Source organism: Glossina fuscipes, unplaced genomic scaffold, assembly GCF_014805625.2.
Source record: "Glossina fuscipes isolate IAEA_lab_2018 unplaced genomic scaffold, Yale_Gfus_2 303, whole genome shotgun sequence".
Taxonomy (NCBI): Eukaryota; Metazoa; Arthropoda; class Insecta; order Diptera; family Glossinidae; genus Glossina; species Glossina fuscipes.
In genome coordinates, this window is record NW_023998646.1 from 293,323 (window position 1) to 316,967 (window position 23,645).

The 23,645-nt window shown below is 34.5% G+C and overlaps 1 protein-coding gene across 5 annotated transcripts in view; it reads left to right on the forward strand.

Annotated features, from left to right (window-relative positions):
* The window catches only part of LOC119642997 (gamma-aminobutyric acid type B receptor subunit 1), a 314,997-nt gene that overhangs the window by 58,224 nt on the left and 233,128 nt on the right, over positions 1–23,645 (forward strand). The window contains exon 1 of one of the 5 annotated variants that reach the window (XM_038042339.1): positions 3,531–3,802. The exons of 3 other annotated variants lie outside the window; for them this stretch is intronic. In XM_038042339.1, the coding sequence (XP_037898267.1) occupies positions 3,785–3,802 (18 nt within the window). In that variant the 5' untranslated portion in view covers positions 3,531–3,784. Of the gene's footprint in view, positions 1–3,530; positions 3,803–23,645 lie in introns of those variants that run through there. One more of the 5 variants, XM_038042345.1, reaches the window with a different exon arrangement.

A 23,645-nucleotide genomic window follows, 5' to 3' on the forward strand; every position in this document is an offset into this window, starting at 1 on the left:
ACAACGATTAACGCAAATCTCAGGAAAATTGGCAAAGCAAAGATCAAGCAATCTACCATTGCAATTAGGGGTACCATTGTATTGAACTAAATTACGATCAAATAATTCATTAAAGACCGCAACGGCTCTACCAGTTGTTGAGGTAGAAATCAAACAGCCAAAACTATCATTGTTAACACCAAGTGACTTGAGGCAAATTGAAGTCACCCAAAGCTATGACTACATCGTTAGGTTTAGATTGCTTGGCCACTTCACAAATGAGGGCGGCCAGTTTCTCATATACAGAGATATTCGAATTTGGGGGAATATAGGAGCAGGTCACATATAATTGTTTATTAGGAAATTTCACTCGAATAGCTATAAATTCAACGTCGGGAGTAGTCGGAAATTCAAATGAATAGGAGGGAACTGCCGAAAAAATGGCAACTAAAACACCATTGCTATACAGGAAACAGGGAAACTCCGTGCTCACTGAATTTAGGAAGGCAGAATGAATTTTTGAATTTAAGCCCATAACATTTTGATAAATGAGAGAAAATGGGCCTGAAGAAATATTTAATTTTTTGAAGGGGAAAAAGTTACTACGTTAGCATTACGGGGTCGATCCCGAGGGATAAATTCCCTAATTAAGGGTCCAAGGGTTTATTTAACATCAAATCCATATTTTCAGTCGGAACTAGAATTTTAACAGATGAGATAGCTCTAGGTTGGGAAGGAGCCAATTTGAAAATACTAACACGCTTTAAACTGACAAAAGAGGCTTTCGCTGCCAGATAACTTTTTATGTTATCAACAGATGTATCTGGTGTCAGTCTTGACACAAATATTGGCTGTCTGGGAGGAACTGCCATCAAGCAAATATCATTACTACTAAGAACAGTAGGGTACACGGTTGGGGAGTTAGGAGATGGGAACAATATTGAGGGGGTTATCACACTTGCACGAGCAGCTTGTGCGACATGTCCAGTTTGGTGACCAGCGTTCACACTTGAACAGCCAGGGGGAGAGGATGATTTATTTTGCTCTTTATAATTTTTAGACGATGACGCCTGAGTAGAGTCCGTAACGGGACTGGGAGAGATACCCTTGCCATTTCAGCATAGCTTAAATCAGAAGGACTTGGCTTATTTGTATCTATTTTGTTACCGACCGACTCAGCAATATCGGAAACGCTGACGTTCATCGTAGAGATTGAGGGAGCGCTAACTTGCACCAAAGAATCACATATAGAAGGAATCACAGGTGACGTGCCACACGCTACGCTACGAGATTTAATTTTGCTAGTTTGGGAAGAAGAGGAGTGCTCAAAAATATGACGCTCATCTTAATTAGCTCAAACTTCTCCCACAACGAGTCGAGATGTTTACTCAATTCCGAGAAACCGTTTCTCGTCTCCATGAAGAGTTTGTAAAAATCGATGTCCCGCTTTCTACAGTCAGGACATGACCAACGTAATTCTTTCGAGGGATCAGCGTGTGCGTTAGCAGCACGGCCGATAATACCAACACACTTTGCAGGGCAAGAACGATCGCAAAGCCAACACGAAATGAATCGTTCAGACTCTGGGCCCGTTTTCGCACGACATGGTGTATATAAACAATCCATGTCCAGTCAAATACGACAGAAGTGGAAATAAAGAACAAATTACAAACAGGTTCACAATACAATTTTTGTCCACAAATTTAAGCAAACTTCTCCGTTACGCTGACACAGTATCAAGAGAGCGAAAGCAAAACCAAACTGCAAACGCCAAAAAAGAGAGAAAATAAAATCACAAAAACTCTCTCTCAAATTAGACGTAAATTTCACACTATTGAAGCAACGGTAAACAAAGAGCATGCCAAGAGAAAAGCTGTAATCACCAAAAAAAAAAAAAAAACACGAAAGAGACTTATTATCGAGGGCACCAGTGTTAATCTCAAGAACCAAAATGAAGCTATAAAGCAATAAGACAAAAGAAAAAAGTGCAGTAATTCTTTACACAAATCAAACCGTACAACCACAGCGCGATCAGTTGCCAAAGTTATAATGTATTAAAATTTAATTTTTTTTTCAATGCAGAAAAAAACCCCATAAAATATATAAATTCTTGGTCAGTTTCAAATTTGGAATGCAGCTAAACATGTCCATCTGCTCCAGGTGTCCATCTGCCTAACTGTGTGGTATCTGTGGTAAACATTCTTCCGTTAGCGAATATAAAGATATCGCCTACAAATCTACCAAAGAATTTGCAAGTAAGCTAGACGTTTCAAAGCACACGCTTATACGACAAAAACTTTTATTTTGAAAATAAAAAAAAAATGAACCGCTCTAACTTCAAAATAGGATGAAAGTTTGGTTCTTCTACTTCTTTTGTCTTTTCAGGATAATGGTGATTGCTATAAATGATTCAGCCACGACCGATTGAAATCTTCTTTTTTGTTTGTTTATTCCCCATTATATAATACTATTAAGAAAACAAGTATTGACACGTCAACAAATTTTAATTTGCGATATGTTGCGATTATATTTAGACTTCACACATGAATTTGAATATTATTGGTCCATTTCTCGGACCCAAGTCCACGTTCTTATAATAACCAAGCCGTTATGGAGCAATAAGCCACAATTTCTCATAGTTGATGGGAGGCATAAGCGACATATTAGGCGATGTCGTGCAGATAATTTAGACTTTCTGGCTTGCACATTCGCAAAAATTGCATGTAAAAAGCAAAACGAATACCCAAAAAGAAATACCATACCAAGGGAGTTCGATTGGTTGCCTTAATAAAGAAAATTTTTCAAATTACGATGAAAAGGGTTTAAAATTTATACCATTGTGAAAACATCATTGAGAAATGAGGAAAGTCCTTACAAAAGCCAGCAGCCCTTCCTCTTGGATGACCGCTTTAGATAATCTCTTTTATTGCTTATCTACATTCATTTCTTTTAAAATTTCGCCAAACTGGCAAATTTACCTTGTCAACATTAGTAGAGTATAATGATGGTAAAATACGATCTTAATTCAATTTAATAATTCGGACTACGCCAGGTGTTGTCATTAATTTTTAACCTCTTTTTTAGAATTGGATAGACAATTATTACTGTTTATGGTTGCCCGCTTTGGGAATCTGAAAAAGAATAAAAAAACTTTGCATAAACGAAAATTTCCTTCCTTTTCAAACTCCTTTTGATTTTTTCTTAGAATATAATCAGATTAAATCTACTTTTTTTAAAAGAGACGAAGTCCGAAAAAGAAACTGAATTAAAAAAAAGATGAAAAGTAGATAAGACAACAACTTGCATGGAAATCATATGATAATGATAGGTATATATATGAATTTTACAAATAGAAAAAAAAATGCAAAAAGAGAAAAAGAGTGTGAGAGACATTGAGAAAAAGAGAGCGTGATGTAAAGAGAGGGAGGCAAAGAGGGACATAAAGACTACATGTACTTGCGTTTACAAGCGCTTGCAGAGATAGCAAGTTATTTAAAATTGTGTTATATAAGAGTTGTGTGTGAATTGTATATGACGAGTTGCCAACAATAGCGGAGACATAACACGACAGCATAACAGGAAGACAATATATTGCATATTCATACACATCTTCACAAGCAGATACATATGAACTGCTACGAAAATATACATAAGCAAGTTTTCCCCTATTTATGTTTATAGTATTTTACATATACACTTACGCAAGTACATGCGACCATTTACATGCATATATACGATGCGTATTAGAATTAATGTAAAATAAAGCTGGCTTACACTAAGAGGAGAGCACAAGGAAAAATAGGACATGAAAACATTTCAATGGGTAAGTTATGTTTGAGTTAGCTCTACTGGCCAAGCGTGGCATACTGACAAACTGGTTGACTGACTAAGTGACTGTATGCATGCAATGTTTTCCCTTTTTTTATTTTTCTTCTAGGCTGATTGCATTTGTTGTTGTCGTTATAATGTAAGCGCGCACCAAAACCGGAAGGAAAGTGTGTTGGCATGTTTTCAACAGTAAAATATAAAAAAAAAAAACAAATTATGAAAAAGTATGTAATGGAAAGAAAATCAAAAATTTGTTTTTATATTTTTGAGAAATGTTACAAATCGCATAAAACGTGTAAAGGAAACAAAGAGAGAGGGAGAGGGAAATCAAAACATTTCTATCTCTCTAATATTTGGACTAATTTGCCGAAGCTAGCAAAAGCGAAAATATCAAAAAACTGTGTCAATCCATGCTGGCAAGTGTAAACAATTTATTTAGGCTTTTCATTTGTGCGGAAAATCTACTTTTTTGCGTTTGAAAAGTGGAAAATTCTTTACTAGCCCTGTTGAATCACTTCAAATTAATTTCTCTTTTTTCCGCTTTAGCTCTGATTATTGCTCTATTTTTTCTCCAAATATTACCTAAATTTTCTTTTCATGCTACGCTTACTTCACTACACACTTATTTGCTTTCCCTTCAACATTTGACTGACCCACTTCATTTAAGTAATAATTTTTCAACCAGTGTTTTCATGGTTTATGCTTTTAATATTACTAAACGAGCTTATCTGTCTGTACATGCTCGTGTACGTATGTACAGCTTGCAAAAGAATGCGGTTTTTCCATGAATATGCTCAGCTTCATGGGTTAATATATATAATATAGATATACATATAATGTACATAGTATATGCAGTAAAAGCTCCTTATTCGTGGGGTACACGTTTCACAAAAATGCCGCGAATACAGAAACCATGAATACGGAATGGTAATTTATATGGGATTATTGGGGACACGTTCCTAAGTGACAAAATAAAAAAAAATCGGATATATAAAAAAATCAATTTAATTGAAGTTTTTGAACATTTTAATTAATTATCTTAAGGCTTAAGCAGTGATTTGAAGAACTTTGTATGAATTTTTGTGTGTTTTGGCAGTTTTTAAAAGCTCCTTCAAATACGCAGCAGACGCGTTAGCAATTTGCCTCTTAAAAATAAGACTTCGTTCCATGGACGGATCAGTGTTCATAAAGAAATCGCCAAGCTCATTTGCCATTCTTAAACCTTCGCCAAGAATTTTCACATCAAATGTCACTTGTTGAAGCCTCTTCTTCAATGGGCGATGAATTTAACGTTTCCTGCAAATCGGTTTCAATCAAATCTTCATCTTGAGCTTCAAGAAATTCCTAAATGATACTTGATTCTGTCTGTTCGAACCCATCTCGTCCTATTCCATTCGCGATTTCGACTAAGTTTGCAGCCAAAGTTTGAACTTACACAGATTCTTCGTCATTTTCCGCAGTCAGAGCAGGCCACAGTGTTTTCCAGCATGACTTCTATATGTGTGGCTTCAGTTCTTTCAATGATTCTTTCATGTTGACGATGAATTTTGCTACGTTAAATTTCTTCCTGCATTCCATAACATTCATATCAGGATTAAATTCCATATTATGCAATATGATTTTGAAGGTTCATCTAATGTAATAGAGTTTAAAGGCCTGGATTATTCCTTGGCCCATAGGTTGTAGCAAAGCCGTCGTGTTGGGAGGTAAAAATGTCACTTTTACGTTTGGATGCATAGTTTCAAGTTCGCGAGGATGACCTGGTGCATTGTCCAAAAGTAGATGTGCGAATATGGGAATTGGGTCACATTTTTTAATCCGCAAATAGTGAAACCGCGAGTAAGGGCAGCGCGAATAAGGAGCTTTTACTGTATACATATATATATTGTAACATTTGTAATTTCATGGTTGAGTGTTTAATTAAAAAGGTTGCTACAAGTGTTTTTTTTTCTACCGATGTTTTTGTGCTCATTTTTATTTTGTTTGTTTTTTTTAAATATATTTCAAAATTTAATGAGAAGTAGAAAAAGTTTTTATTAAACTTTCTTTTATTGCTAAATTATGGGGTAGTTTTATATTAGTAAGGGTCTGACAATAACGTTTACATTTCGAAAGTTTTTTATATATTGTGCAAGGTTGAACCCAAAATCTTGCAAATTCACATCTTGAAAAAATTATCATTAAAATAAATGATAAGTAAAGTATTTTATCAGGTAAGTGTACTAATTTGGATGAATTTTGTAAGGTAACTGTGCTTTTCTTGATGACCACATAAAGTTTTATGTGGTACAAACAAACGATGAACGCACGTTTTTTTCTATAAAATCTAATTGGTCGTATTTCTGCAGGTCCAAATTTTCTATCAATAATATAAAATTATTAAAACTCTTAACCCGTTGCACTTCTATGTCGACATTAGTAAAAAGAAAATAAATGAAGAATGGAAAGGGCTACAATCATATTTACGAAATTATTAATTTTGCAAAAATGGCCTCGATTTTGAATAAAAAATCATCTGTCAAAAATCAAATAAAGCTTACACGAATTCCACCTTGTTCAGTAGTGAATTTCATTATGGCGCACAGCTGAAATTTGAAACCAATCGGTTGAAAAATGAAAGCGTTAAAAATACGGACAACTCGAGATAATTCGCTACGATTTCAGCCGCTAAATTAAAGTGGTTGCAATTCAGAGTTTGCACATTTCCTCAAATCAACAGGGCGATGTGTAGAATCGCCGAAAGTCATGCAAAGTTCAAGCGAGCGACCCGAAAAATTGACTATTTGAGTCAGCTAAAAATTTCCTAAATAAAACATCTATAATTTCTAAATATTTAAGGAATTAGATGAGATCATTAAAATCTTAAGTTTATATAATATATATATTTTCATAATCTACAAATAACAAATTAATCTTCAAAATTACTATACAGCATTTTCTTTTCTAATCTTTCATTTCAACATTAAATCAATCATCCAGATTTTCGAGTGGATATTGTAAGACATCCAATGGCTTTAACACTTGCTCTCAGAATGAATTGTTTAGGCCGCGATATTTTTTGACAGTCACTTAAATTCGAATTCAGCCATACACACTCAATTTCACAATACATTTCGCAACGCATTTGTGATCATATTAAGTGCGTCGCTTTGTAAGGTTGTCATGAGTTGGCATTGTCTACTTCCAAATGTCATCTATGGAAACGAATGAATAACTCACAAGCACCATGACCAGGATGATCATCCTTAGATTTTTTGCTTGCATTAGACCAGATTAATCGGATTCAATTAGATTCTGGAATTTGCAAGCCCAATTCATAGCATTAGTGATAGTCACAGGTTTTATCCATAGTTATAAATCAGTACTTAAAGCCACTTGTCACTCTTCTTAAGAAGGATCCATTCAAAAATGCCTCTGATTTAAATTTAACTTAAACGTACTTAATATTGTTAGTAACCTTCTCATACGTAGTTCATAAAATAAAGTCAACTGATATGACTGCGAGCAAATTTTTGCTACAACCTATGCACTCTGCGAAGTTTTACGATTACGTTGCACCAGCCGACCAAGTTAACGGTCGACTAAACAAGTAGATTCAGAAAAATGTGCTACGATCAAGACGTAATAAGACAATGGTGCATTATGAAATTCTTCCATTGGGCCAAGCTATCAAGAAGGAACCTAATTTGGTTGTTATGTCTTGTGTGAAGATATTCGCTACAATTATATCTGTATCTTCTCACGCTTGCGTCCTTTTGCAGACTTTTTCTTCAGAAACTCGACTCATATCATTCCGGGAACTCTTTCTGTTTCTGACTTAATCTTCTGATTACTGGGTGTTCTCAAAGAGAGACTAAATGTTGAGTCGTAAAATGCACTTTTTAAGCAGAAGATATCGGTTTGAAAGCTAACAGCTCTCGGTGAGGCAGCTTGCAACATGCAGCTGCGTCAGCTGGTCGCTTGAATAACCTCACCCACTTAAATTAACCACTATTTAATTAATTACCTTTCGGCAGGTTATTGTTTTTGCAAACATTTATACACTATGAGCATACTCCTAGTCCGTCAATGGAGAAATTTCTCTCATTCGAAACAAGGTTGAAAGCAAGTAAGAGGGAGATAAAGCTGCGATAAGTTCAGTTGGTTGGTAAGTTTGTTGTGTACTTTGGGTTTCTGATGATTGATTCTCTTTCCTTTCTGGCACGCTCTGCGTAGTTCTCGTAAATGCTAATGCCAACTTAGGGTTATAGTTGTATGTTCAATTGCTTTTGTTGCTGGCAGCTCATATTCAAATTTGATCTGTCGTCACTCTTTAAGAATGTAATAGAATGTCCAAACTCTCTATCTCAATTTTGGCAAAGGTGAAATTTCCAGCAGTCAAGGGACGCGGACAAACAGATTTAAATTGCCTTAGTTTTTTATTATATTATGTATTATAGGGATTCTCTAAATTCTCAGTGCTGGGTATAAAAAAAACGAAATGACAACCCAAACAAGTTTTTTTTTCTTCTAATTGATGGGAAGTCTTTACGTTTTCCTTCTCTTTTCTTCATTCTCATATTTCCTCTTTCAGTTCAGTTCGGCGCAACTACCAGGGATTATTTTCTATATATTCCACAAGTGGTTCTCCCTTTCATTACAATTCGACGCAACTACCAGGGATTATTTTCTACACAATATGAAACCTTTCTCACTTCTATTCCAGTTTGACGTAACTACCAGGGATTATAAATAATGCAAGATTTTAAAAAAAAAAAAAGACTGGAGTGGTGATAAAATGAGCTTAACTAGAAAATATCTTGCACCTTCCTTTTTATTTAGAAGTTTAGTCTAAGAGAGAAGAGAAGGACTGCGTGCATAATAAATAAACACTTTTAAGCTAAAAAAAAATATATATATATTTTCCCAAACATTGATTTTCTTTATTTTCAATATTAATCAAAATGGGTTCCATAAATTAAGTTCTACCTAGGGGTTCTTTCCACAAATTAAGTTCCACCTACGAGGAGTGCTTTTTAATTTATTTAAAAATTGAATCGAATCAATTGAGATTTGTTTAGGTTTTAAAGCTTTTCTTCTTTTTTTTATGTTGAACTTCCGAAAAGACTAGAGAAGACAGGCGAAAAGACAGGCTTAGACCGATTCAGCATGCTTTCGGTGGATATATCAAGTCCATCTCGATGTTACATATATCCGCACATATATATATATACACATATATATGTCCTTATAAGCGCTGTAATAAATGGAAAATGGCTATCTCTGAAACTTGCCCTATTACCCTCGTGCAAGCGAATGTATGAGAATTATTTGAAAACACTCTAAATTCTTTATATTGAATATCAACATTTGCGAACGTATTATCGCTTGCAATGAAAAACAGTATATAAACATGAGTAAGTACAACTAAAAAGACATCGTATGTACACTGGGAATGTATAGCGAAACGTATGCATAAAATTTTTCCCAAAATTAACTACGCGCAAATAATTCTCATTATATATCTAATGATATAACTCAATATACATTTCATTTGTTACCAAAGCAATATTTCTTTTTTACATGCACACCATTACATATTTCTTAGAATTTGTTTCGCTTTGTTTACAAATTAATGTAAATCTCTACGATTAACACAGAAATTCAGTAATCGTCGTCTACTATACAATTAACTCACAGATACATCCGCCTGAGTGGCCGAGTAGGCAAGAGTCTCGACTAGCAACTCAATAGTCGTAGGTTCAAACCTCAAGTGCGGTAGAGTTTTTTAATAACAGCCGATAGCCCTAGTTGCTAGTGCTTTAAGACTTTAGTCTTAGAATTTATTCTCTGGCTAAATTTATAATAATAATAATAATAATAATAACTCACAGATAGTTTTTTTTCTGTATTTGCTTTTATGTACAAGCATTGTCCTCCTCTCATGTACGTTTATAAATTTTATTCTTCCAGCCAAGCAATCATTTCTCACGGAAAATATACGTCGGAAATATTATCGAATAACTTTTTCTCATACAAACAGAGTTCTTTTTTTGAGCCTTAGTAAAATTTGGCTTAGATTCGATATATAATAATATTTATTTATTTTAATATTTATTCGTTTACAGTGTTTTCAATTGTTTGTGTTATACGTTCGCCACGTTTTTTTTTCAGTTAGCGAAAAATCTAACTACATTTTTTTCGTTATATTTGGCGATGAGAGCAAATGTAATGTTTCCCTTGTTAGTCTTAACTTCCTTCCAATGGTGTCGGAAAATTGGAGTTTATGGATGGCGTTGCAAACGAGGAGGGTTATTTAAGGATATTGAAGGAAAACTTGAAAGAAACCTTGGACATACTTGGTATTTTGGAAACATTTAAACTGTATCAAGATAACGACGAAAAATCAAGCGTAAATTCCGCTTAAGTCAAAAGCAGACTACATAAAAGGAATGGAGTAAGAAAACACAAGAAAAATTATTTATGCGTTAAAACGTGTAAATGACTTTATTAAACAATGAGGATATCTTACCAAACACTAATTTTTATTAATATGCTGGTTTTTATCTTCGTATCCTTTCTTATAAAAGAAAAATCTAATAAAAATGACGCTATGTGTTTTGATTTGTTTTATTTGTTTTTTTGCCGAGCAAAAAAAGCTAATATTAATTACACTCACTGTACACATCTTGATGACATGATTTAAAAAAAGAAAAGACTGCGAAGTAAGCTGTTAAGTTATGCAAAAGCTAAATGTCAAGAATGCTCGCAATGTTCGGACAGGTATATAAGGTACGATCAGGAGATCATAAGACCCCACATGTACGTAAAGGACTATTCAGTGTGTTAATTTTGAATAGATGATCATTACATCCCGTGTGATTAAACATCAGACTGTTAATAAGGCAAATAATGTCACGTCTGTGTCCGCAATTGATAAGCTTTATTCATATGTGAAAATAAAGAGTGTAAGTGAAGACCATAAGGTGAATTATTCCATCGTTGTTGCCAAGAAAAAAGTGAATATTTCTTGTCGATTGTCCTCAAATCTGCAGAAATTAGAGCAAGATCATAATGTGGTCTGTAAGATGCAATATTATCCGCGGTGGTGTTCTCCGGAATGCCCAAGTGACTGGGCGCACAGAGAAAGTGAAAAAAAATAGAGGAGGGAAATGGTTGCAAAGCGAATAAGACAGATTTACTTACTGACACAAAAAGGAATTTCTTTTGAAGCGGAGTAATCGCTAAGTGGATGGCTTCCAAGATCGCAAGACCTTCAACGGAAAATATAATGCCACATGGCTGGTTTGGGAAGTAAACTTCTAACTGATATTGGAAACCAAAAGCCGCTGCCTACAACATCGGTCCATCAGTGAAGATGGGTCAAAAATGATTCCAAATTTTATTGACCAAGCTTGAGTAATGTTGATGCACTTCTGTCGGAATAACTGTCGATTTTCTCACTGGTAAGAAATTAATTGCTGGCCGAAAATATTGAGAACCAAAAGGAATTTTGAATAAGCTATGCAAATATTATAATCAAAAAGTCAGTGAATTCGTATTACAATTATTTTTGCTTTGTCATTCCAGGATATATACCGTGGAGATTTCGTTCCTTTTGAAGAAACGGATGATTTTCAATCCGTCCACTTGTTTTTCAATCTGTTTTTATAGTTGAGCAAACCCGACCGTATTTTTCATTATTCCATCTAATACTTTAATTACCTGCGTAATAAATTACCAGAAATTACACCTTTTCGACACCTAATTGAATAAAACAAACGAGAGACCAAATTTAGAAAAACTAATCTTGTTATCAAAGATGTTCTTATTCTTCACCTGTTACACAGTACTCTTCATACTTTGTTGTCATGTAAGTCCTGATTTCCATGACAACCCTTACCTGAAAAGATGATTGGTTTTATAAGTTTTATAACAAATCACTATTATGGTTTAATTTTTATTATAAAATATTAAAAATCTGCTTTCCGGTATATAAACGGGTACTATTTCTACGGAACGCTGTATGATAGAAAGTGGAAAAGAAGCCCAATCTGTTTCAAATTTTCACATTTCTGACGAATTTTTATTAAGAATTATTAAAATTTGAAATTATTTTCCATATAGAACTTTTTCCCCATGAGGTGGCTGTACAGGTGGGCCGATCCAATCTATTCTCAATAACATTTCTTCTTGGATAAAAGCAAATCAATGTACCAAATTTCGTCAGCACATGTCAAAAATTGTGTATGCAGAAAACTGGAATACGTAGATGGACATCGGGTGGAGAGACTTATGTAGTTTCAGAAATTGAATAGATCGGTGTTATAGAAGGTGGGACTTTATCGAGTAAACCTATTAGCTTAAGTGGTTCACGCTTGGCTCGTAAATTCTTCTGCTGACAGTGTTTAGCCAGCAATTATAACCATATTAAACATCGAGACGCTAGATAAGCTTGGTTGTTCGAGGAAAGCTGATCCCAATAAATAACGGGCACAGTCACTCTAGCTGTTTCATTGCGTTTTCAATGCACATAATATGATCCGTTTCTATCTGATTTTTCATTCCTTCTATTTTTTTTTCTGTCAATTTTTAAAAACGCGACTAGGTGATAGAGGGCAAGGTGGACCAACAAAGGACTACAATGAGATTCTTACATTAGTCAACAATATGTACGTTATATGAGGCCTTCCGGCATTATTTCTGAATGACATAAACGGAAGAATGTGTCTGAGATATGATTTTCTTCGAAGGTCGGTATAAAAATAAGCTTTATCAACCTATGATAATACAACATTTATGTTTAACTAAATACATTGAAAGAATGTTTCTTGTAATTAGTATTAATTAATCGCAGATTTGCTACATTTGCAAAAGTTCAGTAAATAGACCTTAGGCGATAGTCACAACTTCAAAATAAGCCTGCTATAACTATATACACACTATATTCAATGGGTCGAAAGTATAGTAAACGCTTGAGCATATATGATCGTATAGATTCTCTCGTCTGGGTCAGATAGAGTAATTAGACTCATAGACGTTACTAGGCTAAAATGTTGTCGCCTTCAAAATTTTTGTTCATGTTCGTTGAAGAACGATTTAAAACAAACCCTTTATATTTTTCTAAAAATTTAATTTTTAAAAACTGTTTTCTCTTTTTGTGCTGTAAATAGAAAATAAAACAAAAAAAATGAAAAGGAAGATAAAAACGAAAGTAATCAGAGCATTCCAATTAATTAATTTCTTATTCCTTTGTGTCTTTACTGCAAGTTCACTAAACTGTAGATTGTCATAGTTATTGCATAAGTATTTATGTATGTGTATATGTAAGTGCATATAGACGATTGTCGTTGCTATTGTTTGTTATGAAAACAATGTATCGTAATTTATGCATTTTATGATTATTAGCTAAAGACTATACTTAGAAACATATCTACATTCGTACTCGTGCTTGAGCAAAGACAATAATATAAAATGTCTGGTATTTGTGGCAGCATTTTGTTGATGCTGTTTTGTCAAGTACAAAAAAAATGTGAGGTTACAACCTGGCATTGTCATCATCTTTTTATACCTTATGTGTGTACGTACAGTATGGCAGTAGAAGCATATAGATTGACAACAATAAAACTGCAATGAATGTAATCATCTTTGCTCTTCAGAATTTCCTTTCTTCTTTTTTCTTAGATAAGGAACATTGCGAAAAAAAAGAAATTATTTTTTGCTTATTTTCCTCCAGTTCGTTGTAAATTCTATTAACGTCGCGAAATCGGAAAATTTTTTTTTATAGAAAATGAGATTAACTGAAATGATTGAGGTTAATTTGACATATTACGAAGCATTTTCTACCTACCTTGTTTTAGAGGAGTTGGCAAGAACGTTATTTCGAATTATTAATCATCATTTTCTCTTTTCCAATTTTTTTAGGAGCTTCAAGGTTGTTTTTACGTTTAAAAAGCTTCTTCGCCTCATAAGTAAAAGCTGAAATAATCTGCTGAGCGTCTCGGATCGTTATTTCCAATGAAAATTTTAGCAAGGACAGAAATTTGCAATGAATATGCACTCAAAAGAAATGCCGAAGTATTATTAATTTAAAAAGCTTAAAACTGTTCGTTATAAAGTCCACAATCTCAGTTCGAAAGCGGGTTAGTTCGGATCAGCGCCTATATTTAGAAAAAATATGTATCAGTGATACAAAGGATAAGGTACATACTGGCAAATTGAAAAATATTACGAAAAAAAAAATGTGTGGTGTACGATATATATATATATATATATATATATATAATATCTAATCGGCATATCGGAGCTTCTTTTATTAAAAAAGTTTGGTTTTAATAGAACATAACTATTTTCTTTTTTTGCGCTGGCTTACGAATTTCTTTTTAGGGCAACGATATGTGTGCTGATTGTTCTCGTGGATATTGCATTGAGCTTTAATTGCAAAGAATTCGGAATTTGCTTGGAACGTATATGTGAATGACGTAAAATTTGAAAGGGTAAAAAAAAACTGTGCATACGAGCCGGTTGTGTGTAAACTCAGAAAATAAATTTTTCCTAACCCAATAATTCGCTTCCGTGGAATAATGCATAATATGCCTTGTTATAATGTGGATGGAGCAATGTTCATTCAATTTTCTCTTACTTCTTTCTTGCTACCTAATTTTTTGGAAGTAATCGCTATTTTATCAGTATAATTGACATTTGTTATTATAGTAGACGTTAATAAAAAACTGCACATTGTTTCCGATATCGAACCTTTTGTGTACACGTACCTATATTTTGTTTTCTAATGAGCAAACTCTTTACAACAAATATATATATATATATATATGTTTATATATCGATTTCAATCATTCACATGTGTTGGATATGCTGGCATAAGCAAGGGGAAAGATTCACAGTTATCGATATCGTAATATTTCTAATTGTATTTTGAAGGGTTTAGCATCGGCTTGGGAATTATGGTACATACTAGAGTCCCTATTAATTCCCCTATTCACGATAATCAAGCATATATATGCTTTATGTACTTTACATGGTCTTCGAAACACCCGGTTACATAGTATACGCTGACACTTGATACTTTAATTTGACGCTAACACTATTTTTTGTAAAGAAGTCAATATTTTCAATCTCCTTTCGAAATTTCATACGTACATAGCGTATTCTTGTAACATAACGGACGTGCACGCCTACTTACAGAGAATAGATGGGGAAAAATATATTGGCGAATTATTATTATATGAATAATTTTCTATTTAAGTTACTGTCTAACCACTGTCATGTGTTGCGAAAGTTATAGTTTTAATCCTTTTAACCATGTTGCGCCTTTAATTGCGCTATATGATGGAAATAGAATGCTACTATGTAATGACTGGAAAGGTCTATTGAAAAAAAATTTTTTTATGTGAAATTTAGATTGTAGGGCAAGTATCCTTTCAGGAGCCAAAAGGGAGAATAATTGAATTTTCTTTATATATAAACAAGTAAAAACCATATAATGGCGCACAGCCTACCATTCAATGCCCCAAACACTCAGCAGTTATTCATATATCGACTTTTCAAAACAGCACTTCACATGGCAAGCGATCGGAAAAGTGGTCCGATTCGCACCAATTCAATAGCGTTCGTTTTTGGGTCAAACGCCTTAAAAATTGCGGTTTTTAGGTTGAACACAAGCAAACAAGACAGTCAGAAAGATAGGCTTAGCTCTACAAAAGAAGTGATTCTGAATCGATCGCTGTAATAAAAGGAGGGCCTAACTCAAGTCCTTCTAGATATTACATACGTCCGTCAAAACTTAAAACACCCTTGTACCAAATGTAGGGTGTGAAAACATAAAATGAATCCTTCTTGAAGCATATTTAATTTTACCTGTGTACTCTTTACTGTTCGACTAAAATTTCGAATTGAATAGCAATGGCCTCGTCAGCGCAGCTTACAAATAATTAAACGTTTCTATCCTAACCACTATATAATTTTGAAATTTGTATATTCCTTCGTAAGACTTCTTCGGCTTTGATAAAGAGACACAATTTTAAGTACTCGGCAGACAATTTCGCAATACAAACGAGGTAGAGTGTGTTGACCCATACTCACGTACTTATATTTTGAAAAATCGATTTACGGAAAAAATTTCTCGACAAAATTCATTAATTAATAGTATTTGGGTATTTTAAATTTATGTGTAAAAGTTGGATCGGACGTGGCTACAGAACTGAATACTCGTACGGTGAAAAAGTCTAGTTTGCAATATTTTGTGATGAAAATTAATGCAATATAGTAATTTGAAATATAAATAAATTAAAAATTAAAGCTACGGAATTTTGTCGTTCTAAATCTACACTTCATAACCTTACGAGGGTTACCATAATATTCAAAGAGGGTTAATATGGCAAACATTTCTAATCGTTTATATTCTGTGGTGAAAATTAGTTCATGAATGTAATTTATTTTAAATTTGGATCAAGTAGATCACCATCGCTCATGGTGACAGTCAAACAAGTAAGAGCAAAGCAAGGCCGACAGTTAGGTACCCTACACCACTTCACCTAATACGCCAAAAATTACACATTATTTTCTTGCAAAGGCACTTTCCCTCGTTCGAAAATTTATCTTTTAATAAAATAATGTCGAGCTAAGCCTCAGCAGCTATTCCAAACGTCCTTACCTTCGTTATTTATATGCTTCACGTAAATAAAAATCCTGATATTCTTGACCTTATAATTCGATTGCTTTTTATTTATTTATTTATTTATTTACTAACTTGCAACTAAAAAAAATAATAAGTTCTTGTGAAGTACAACAAGCTACACTACGAGTTGGTTTTTTACAGTCTGGGGAAGAAGATGAGTGCTCTAGGTAACGACTCTCATCGAACGCTATCTTAATTTTTTCAAGCTTTCCAAAATCACGAGATTTTTTCTTAATTCAGGAAATGCAGTCCTTGTTTCCATGAAAAGCTTATAAACAGCCACATCCCGGTTCCTAGCGTCGGGACATGACCAACGTAGCCTTCTTAAAGGAATCCGGTCTGCATATGCAGCATGGCTACTGACGAAAACGCACGCAAGGCAGCAAGTAATGAATCGTTCAGAATCAGGGCCCACTTTTGTTCGCCATAATGAAAAAAACACTCCATATCAAAAAGTAAAGGCCAAGACGGAGATTTTGAAAAAAGGAAAAAGCAAAAAAGTTTGTCACGATTACAAAAGTGATTTATCGAATTAGACGTATACTTCGCACTATTAAAGACTCAGTATACAAAGAACAACCCAAGAGAAAAACTGTCAGCACGCGAAAAGCCAAGAAGTGGACTTAGTGACGAGATCACCAAATGGTGGTTGTTTAATTTGAACACTTTTATATTTCAATAATTAAATAGGTTTGAAACACGTAAAAAGCAATAAAGCAATAAGATAAAAAAAAAATTGAAAAAATTTTTCACACGACCATGATTTCTTTGTGAATTTACCACTTTAGAAAATTTTTATCATACTAAGATTTAGTTTGCGTAGGGGTTAGGTTATATGAGTAGGCACTTAAAAAATTGATCCAAAGTTTTCACATCGATTTAGAACACCGAAATGCTATTTCACAGCGCCTTTTATCGAGAAATTTTGAAAACTGCAACTACGCTAATTATAATGCCTTATTTTTAAAAGTCTTTATACGGGGAGCTGTGGAAGAACAGGATCGATCCGAACACTTTTCAACAGTGATCTTTCGTAGAATAAAAGGTGCCAGTTTGCTGCATTTCATCAAAACATCTTGAAAATTGCAACTCATAGCTTGAACACAAAGTTAGATAGACCGACGGACAGACAGATCAATTCAGATTGTGATTCCGAATCAATCGGTATAATAAAAGTTGGCTCTATTTTAGGCCCTTGTACGTGGTTATTCTACTATCAATTGTATATCACAGGCAAAATAAAATAGTAATACTGCGAAAAAGACAAACGTCAGACGAACAGACGGATAGATAAGCTTAAAGTGATTCTGAATCAATCGATAAAAAAGGTGTTTTCGCGTAAGTCCGTTTCGGTGTTATTTATGCCTATACCAACCTAATATACCCTACACCATAATGGTATAAGCATAATCAACCATTATATGCCAAAACAGTTTAAATTTTAAATTTCATGATATAAATTTCCGCACAATAATGATTTGGCATGAAAATAATAGCAGGAATTTTAGGTCACGCCTCACCATATATAGCGGTGCTTAAGAGTTTTAAACTTTCCTATAGAGGCAAAATCTAATTTTTGTGATGTAAACAGGTAATAAATGACACATTCCTCGAGAAGTAAATTAAGTTTGCTGAATTTCAAATCTCACCAGTTGACGTTCTAGAGACCCTCCAATATGAAAACTTTCGTGAAAAATATTTTTTCCCATGAAAAGTACGCACATTTTTTGGAGTATGATGAAAAATTAATAACTACTGCGTTAGGCGAGCAGTCGGACTTACCCAACTTGTCATGGGGACATAAAGGTTTCAACAGTTGTTTTCACGGAACTGAATGAATGTTCATGGTTTTCTTTCTTCAATATTGTGAGTTGTGGGGCTTCAGGGTCTACAAATTCTGAAAACATTGTACATAACAAGTCCCTTGATAATACTTCTCTCCAATGAAAAAGAAAGAGACTGATCTTCAGCCGAAATCCATTTTGTGCGCATTACTTTAACGAACGAGTGATACGTTTAAACATCAAACGAAATCTTTGTTTTTTCATTGCCACTACTTTACTCCAAATCTTTATCTTTTTACCTAAATTTATTCCGATCTATTTTAAGGCACAATTTAAGTATCGAATTTGAACTTATTTAAATGCATTTCTAATACATCTTGGTTCGTCTGCCTTTTCGATTGGCTTCTTTTTTCCAAACACTTCCGTGTTGATTTAAGAACAATTTTCTTTTAGTTAATGGCTGTGTGCTCAACTGATGTGTGCGGCATGTTAAATTTCTACCAATATTTTTAAACACATTCACATTCGCTTTGTTTCTATACTCTGTTTTTTTTGTTATCAGTCTTTTCGTTGACAGTGATTGATTTTGGTTGTTCTTTCGTTTTGTATTTTTGTTGTAAGTTTAAAAATTGCATGCAATTGTTAAAAAAATTCTTTGGCATTTTTTCGGCAGATGATACTTGTGTGTATATATAAACATAATATATGAATAAAAAAAAAAATGAAAACAAAAAATTAATCGTTCAAATGCTGGCTGCAACAAGTTGGATAGACTGGAGAAAGCTTTAGTTTCGATTGATTGATTTTTACGTCTCTCAAATATATAGTTATTATAGTTGAGAAAAGATTTAGAAAAATTTTCATTGTATGTAACCGCGTTCGACAATAATTCGAGCTTCTGGTTTAAAAATCAGTTACGTTCATTTATTAAACTTGAGAATAGAAATCCGGACGGATATTTTCAATTTCTGTTAACAATTTCTTATTGATCAGTAAAAAGTATACAACTGTTTACATTGATATCCATTGTAAATTCAGGGTGAATAAAAATTCTTCCTTTCTTTTTTTCCACACCGCACCCGCAAGCGCAGCATATTTTATTAAGATTTCAAATCAGCGATTTAAAGAATGACGCCCTTTGGTTAAGGTTTCTAGGTAGCATCAACACCTGCAACCCTTCTTTGTCTGCCGCGTACATGCTCTGCATAATTGGAAGGAGCTTGGCACAGAGTATTTTAGTCCGTTAGACTATTAGGCTATTTAATTTACGGCAATGAAGATTGTGAAACTCTTGCTCTTGGCAATTACAGACACACATAATAAATCTTACATATAAGGTTAAATTTTTAATAAATTATACACAAATGAGCCATGGAGTTTTCTTGAAGTACAATATATTATTATTATTATTATTATTTTAATTTTAGACTAATGAATTGAATTCTTAGACTAAAAAAAAGACATTGAGCACTAGCAACACAGGCTATCGGCTCTAATTTAAATAAATGGATATTAGATAATAAGCTTAGTAGTATTAATAAAGTAAAATATTGAATTGATATTCTGTTCTGAAGCTGATTGTAGAATGTTCAAAGCGTTAATCGTTCCAAATGCAATACTTCTAGCCAAGGAAAAGTTGAGGCAGTCGCAGAGAATGTGCTTTATAGTAAGTGTTTGTCCACAACAGCAGATTGGGGGAGAAGACTTCTTCAGGATCCATTGGTGAGTTGCAATTGTATGACCAAGGCGAATTCTCGAAAATGTTTGGATCTTGGTTTTCTCAACATTTGTTGGATATAGAGGTGGAGTTAATTGAGGGTTAATGCAAGAGTAGTGTTGATGATGGTATTGTAAATTTCCTTCTGCAATTTTCTCTTTAACTTTTCTTCCAATGTATCTTTGGAGATCCAACTTTTCCATGACATCATCCATAATTAGAGGAGCAGAAGCAGCATACTTTGCCGCTCGATCAGCCTGCTCATTTCCCAGTAAACCGATGTGACTTGGTACCCATAACATTTTAATTTTTCCGTTTACCCCAATTCCTTAATTTGTTGATGGTGCTCCATCTCGAAGTCGAAGGGTTCCGGGTAGCTTGTAATACAGACAAACTGTCAGTAACAATGACGGTTTTGAGTTTGTTTTTATGGGCAAGGTTGGCAGCGTGAAGGATAGCTCTGGCTTCGGTTATGAAAGTTGAAGTGCTTTCGTGAAATATGTGGTTGAGAAGAACCCGTCCTGTAGCATCTACCACCGCACAAGCAGGAGGCAGACCAGGAGATTTTGAGCCGTCTGTGTACAAAAGATTCCAACCAGTATTGTCCAATACTTGGGTTTTCTCAGCTATTAGATTCCTGAAGACGTAATTTGGAGTATCTTCTTTCTTGTGCATAGACAGTGAGATGTCAAAAGAGCAGTCTTTCAAAATCCAGGGAGGTTTAACACCAAAGAGCGGGAAATTTTTAAGGGAATGTTCAATTCCTTTGCGATGCACAAACAACGGTCGGTCAATTGCAGATGGTGACTTTTGAATTTTCTTCGCAATAATAATCTTTCTTACGTCATCACCGAGAATGGATTTGTTTGAATTAAGAAGCTTAGGGCTTTAGCTTTTAACTCATACAGTCTATTTTCTAAATTTGGGTGTCCAGTTTCAATTATAATATTATTTATGGGCGTCGTCCGAAAAGCATAACAACTTGCTCTAACGGCTTGGTGATAGACCGGTTTAAGGATGTTGATATTAGATTTGCAGCTATCGCCATAAATTATCAAAGCTTAACACAAGCATTTTGGTAAGATAGGCTATAGTGTTAATATGCGCATGGCTTCTCCAAGCAACGTACTGTATGAAATTCACCCTTGTTAAAAGGGAGTTTTTTAACCGAAGGCAGTGTGCTTTCCAACGATAGTTGTCTGAAAACGTGAGCCCGAGAACATGGAGCGTCTGCACATTTAGTACTGGTAAGTCGTTAATATGCATCAGTAGGTTTCCTGCATCGCACATTTGTTTTCGACAAATGTGCATTTTTTTTGATTTTTGTACAGAGATTATAGCTCCTGACGAGTTTGCCCATGTGGAGATCTCACATGCAATAGATTCGAGGATGTTGATTGCTTTCGTGTTGTCTTTTTCTTTTGTAAAAATGTATACATCGTCCGCGTAGAGACAATGTTCCACTCTTGGTACACGGCAAAGAATTTCGCTAATTTCGTTGGAAGCGATCTGGAAAAGCATGACAGAGAATGCGGAATGCCATTCTTTAACGGAACGGAATCAGAAAGATGATTGTTGATTCTAACTTTTAACCGCCGATGCGACATGAATGATTTGATGTAGTTGAAGAATTTGGGTCCAACATTCCATGATTTCAAGAGTCTTAAGATAACATGAAGACCAACTCTGACAAATGTTTTTTCGAAATCAATTGAGAGAATTGTTACGTGATTTCGTTCGGAAATTGCTTTGCTTGTGAAATAATCAATATGTAACAGAGTGTCGATGCATCCTCTACCCCGCTTGAAACCAAATTGTTGCTTTGTTATCAGGTTCTTGGATTCAAGAAACCAAGATAATCTAGATGCCATAATCTTCTCTAAAACCTTAGAGAGGCAAGATAAAAGAGAAATTGGGCGATAATCAGATACGATGGAGACATTTTTTGACTTTGGAATTGGAAGAACTGTTGCCAGTTTCCACATGTAGGGTATATGGCCAGTCATAAATACCGTATTATATAGGTCCAGTAATTTCTTTTTACTAGACTTAGACATAGCACTGATCATTTGGTATGAAATGCGGTCTAGACCAGGTGTCTTCCCCTTCAAATTGGAGAGACAACTTCCAAGTTCTGAGGTGGATACGCAATTTTCCAGGAACATGGAACATCTATCGATATTATTTGAAGGAGATACTGGAGTCCTTTTATTTTCAATGAAAGCACTGGAGAAGTTGCTATCAGAGGAGTATTCACACCACACTTTTCCAAAGTAATTAGAAATCTCATCTGCGTCAGTTAAAGTTCCATTGGGAGTGCAGATGGCAGAAATTTGGTTCAGGTTTGAAGCCCCATTAAGTCAGTTGATTTTGTTCCAGACAACTTTCATTGATGTATTTCTGTGAATTCTTCTCGAGAAAAGTTTGAAACTAAGTGCCTTTGATTTCCGTAGTTCCTTCCTGGATAGAGCATTGACCTTTCGGTATAATAACAAGTGATTCTGATCAGGACATCTCTTAAAGCGGTCCCATAGATCCATTTAATTTTTCCTCAAAAACGAAAGCGTGTTGTTCCACCATGGAACCCTAGCTCGTTTAAAGAGGTGTTGGATTGAGGAATAGAAAGATGAGCAGCCGTGCGAATCGCTTTAGACATAATAGCAGCATCATGGTTGCAGTTTCCGTTAAATGGCTTTGAGTTCAAAAATGACTCCACCTATTTGGAGTAATTGAACCAATCCGCTTTATCTAGGAGGAATTTGGCCTGTTTTGCTGGAGTAGCAGAGGACGTTGAAAGTTTAAGATCGATTATGATTGGAAAGTGATCACTATTATGTAGATCATCAGAAATAGGCCAGGACACCAAAGGAAGAAGTGATGGAGAGCAACATGTTAAATCAATATGTGAAAAAGTATGATGAGTTGAGAAGTGCGTTGGTTTTCCATCATTTAAAACGCAAAGGTTGCTTTGAAAAAAGGCCTTTTCTAAAACAGTACCGCGAGTGTTGTTTACTGTTGAAATCACCGCATATAATTAATGGGGGGGAAAGTACGGAGAATAAACTGTAGAGTTCTTGCTGAGAAAACGGTTGCGAAGGTGGAATATAGAGCGAAAGCACTGTAAATTTTATATTTAACATTATTTGTATCGCTACGGCTTGTATATTTGAGCTTAAATTTATGTGTTTGTGAGGTATACTTGATTTTATAAAAATACCTACTCTTTGTTTGGAATATGAGTTTTGATCAGCATTCGGGAAGTATCCAGTATATGATTTGGGTGGAATAGGATTAAAAGAGCTTCTACAATGGGTTTCTTGAAGCGATAAAAAGGTTGGATTAAAATCACATGAGTGTTCGGAGTTCATCAAAATTATTAATAAGTCCCTTAATGTTCCATTGTAGAATTTTAAAAACTTTATTTAATTGTAATGACATGTAAGCAGAGTGGAAGGAGGGTTAAGTTGACATGTCAGCGTCTCCGTCGAGAAGGTCGCTATAGGAATTTTTCGTGAATGATTTATTCTTACCAGCAGAATAATCTGTATTTGGGTGATTTGGTACATTTGAAGCGCAACGGGTTGGCTGAAAGAATGGATTCATTAACACTTGTGATTTGTTGAGTAAAGTTGAGAGCTGGAGATTCTGGAGAATTTGGTATATT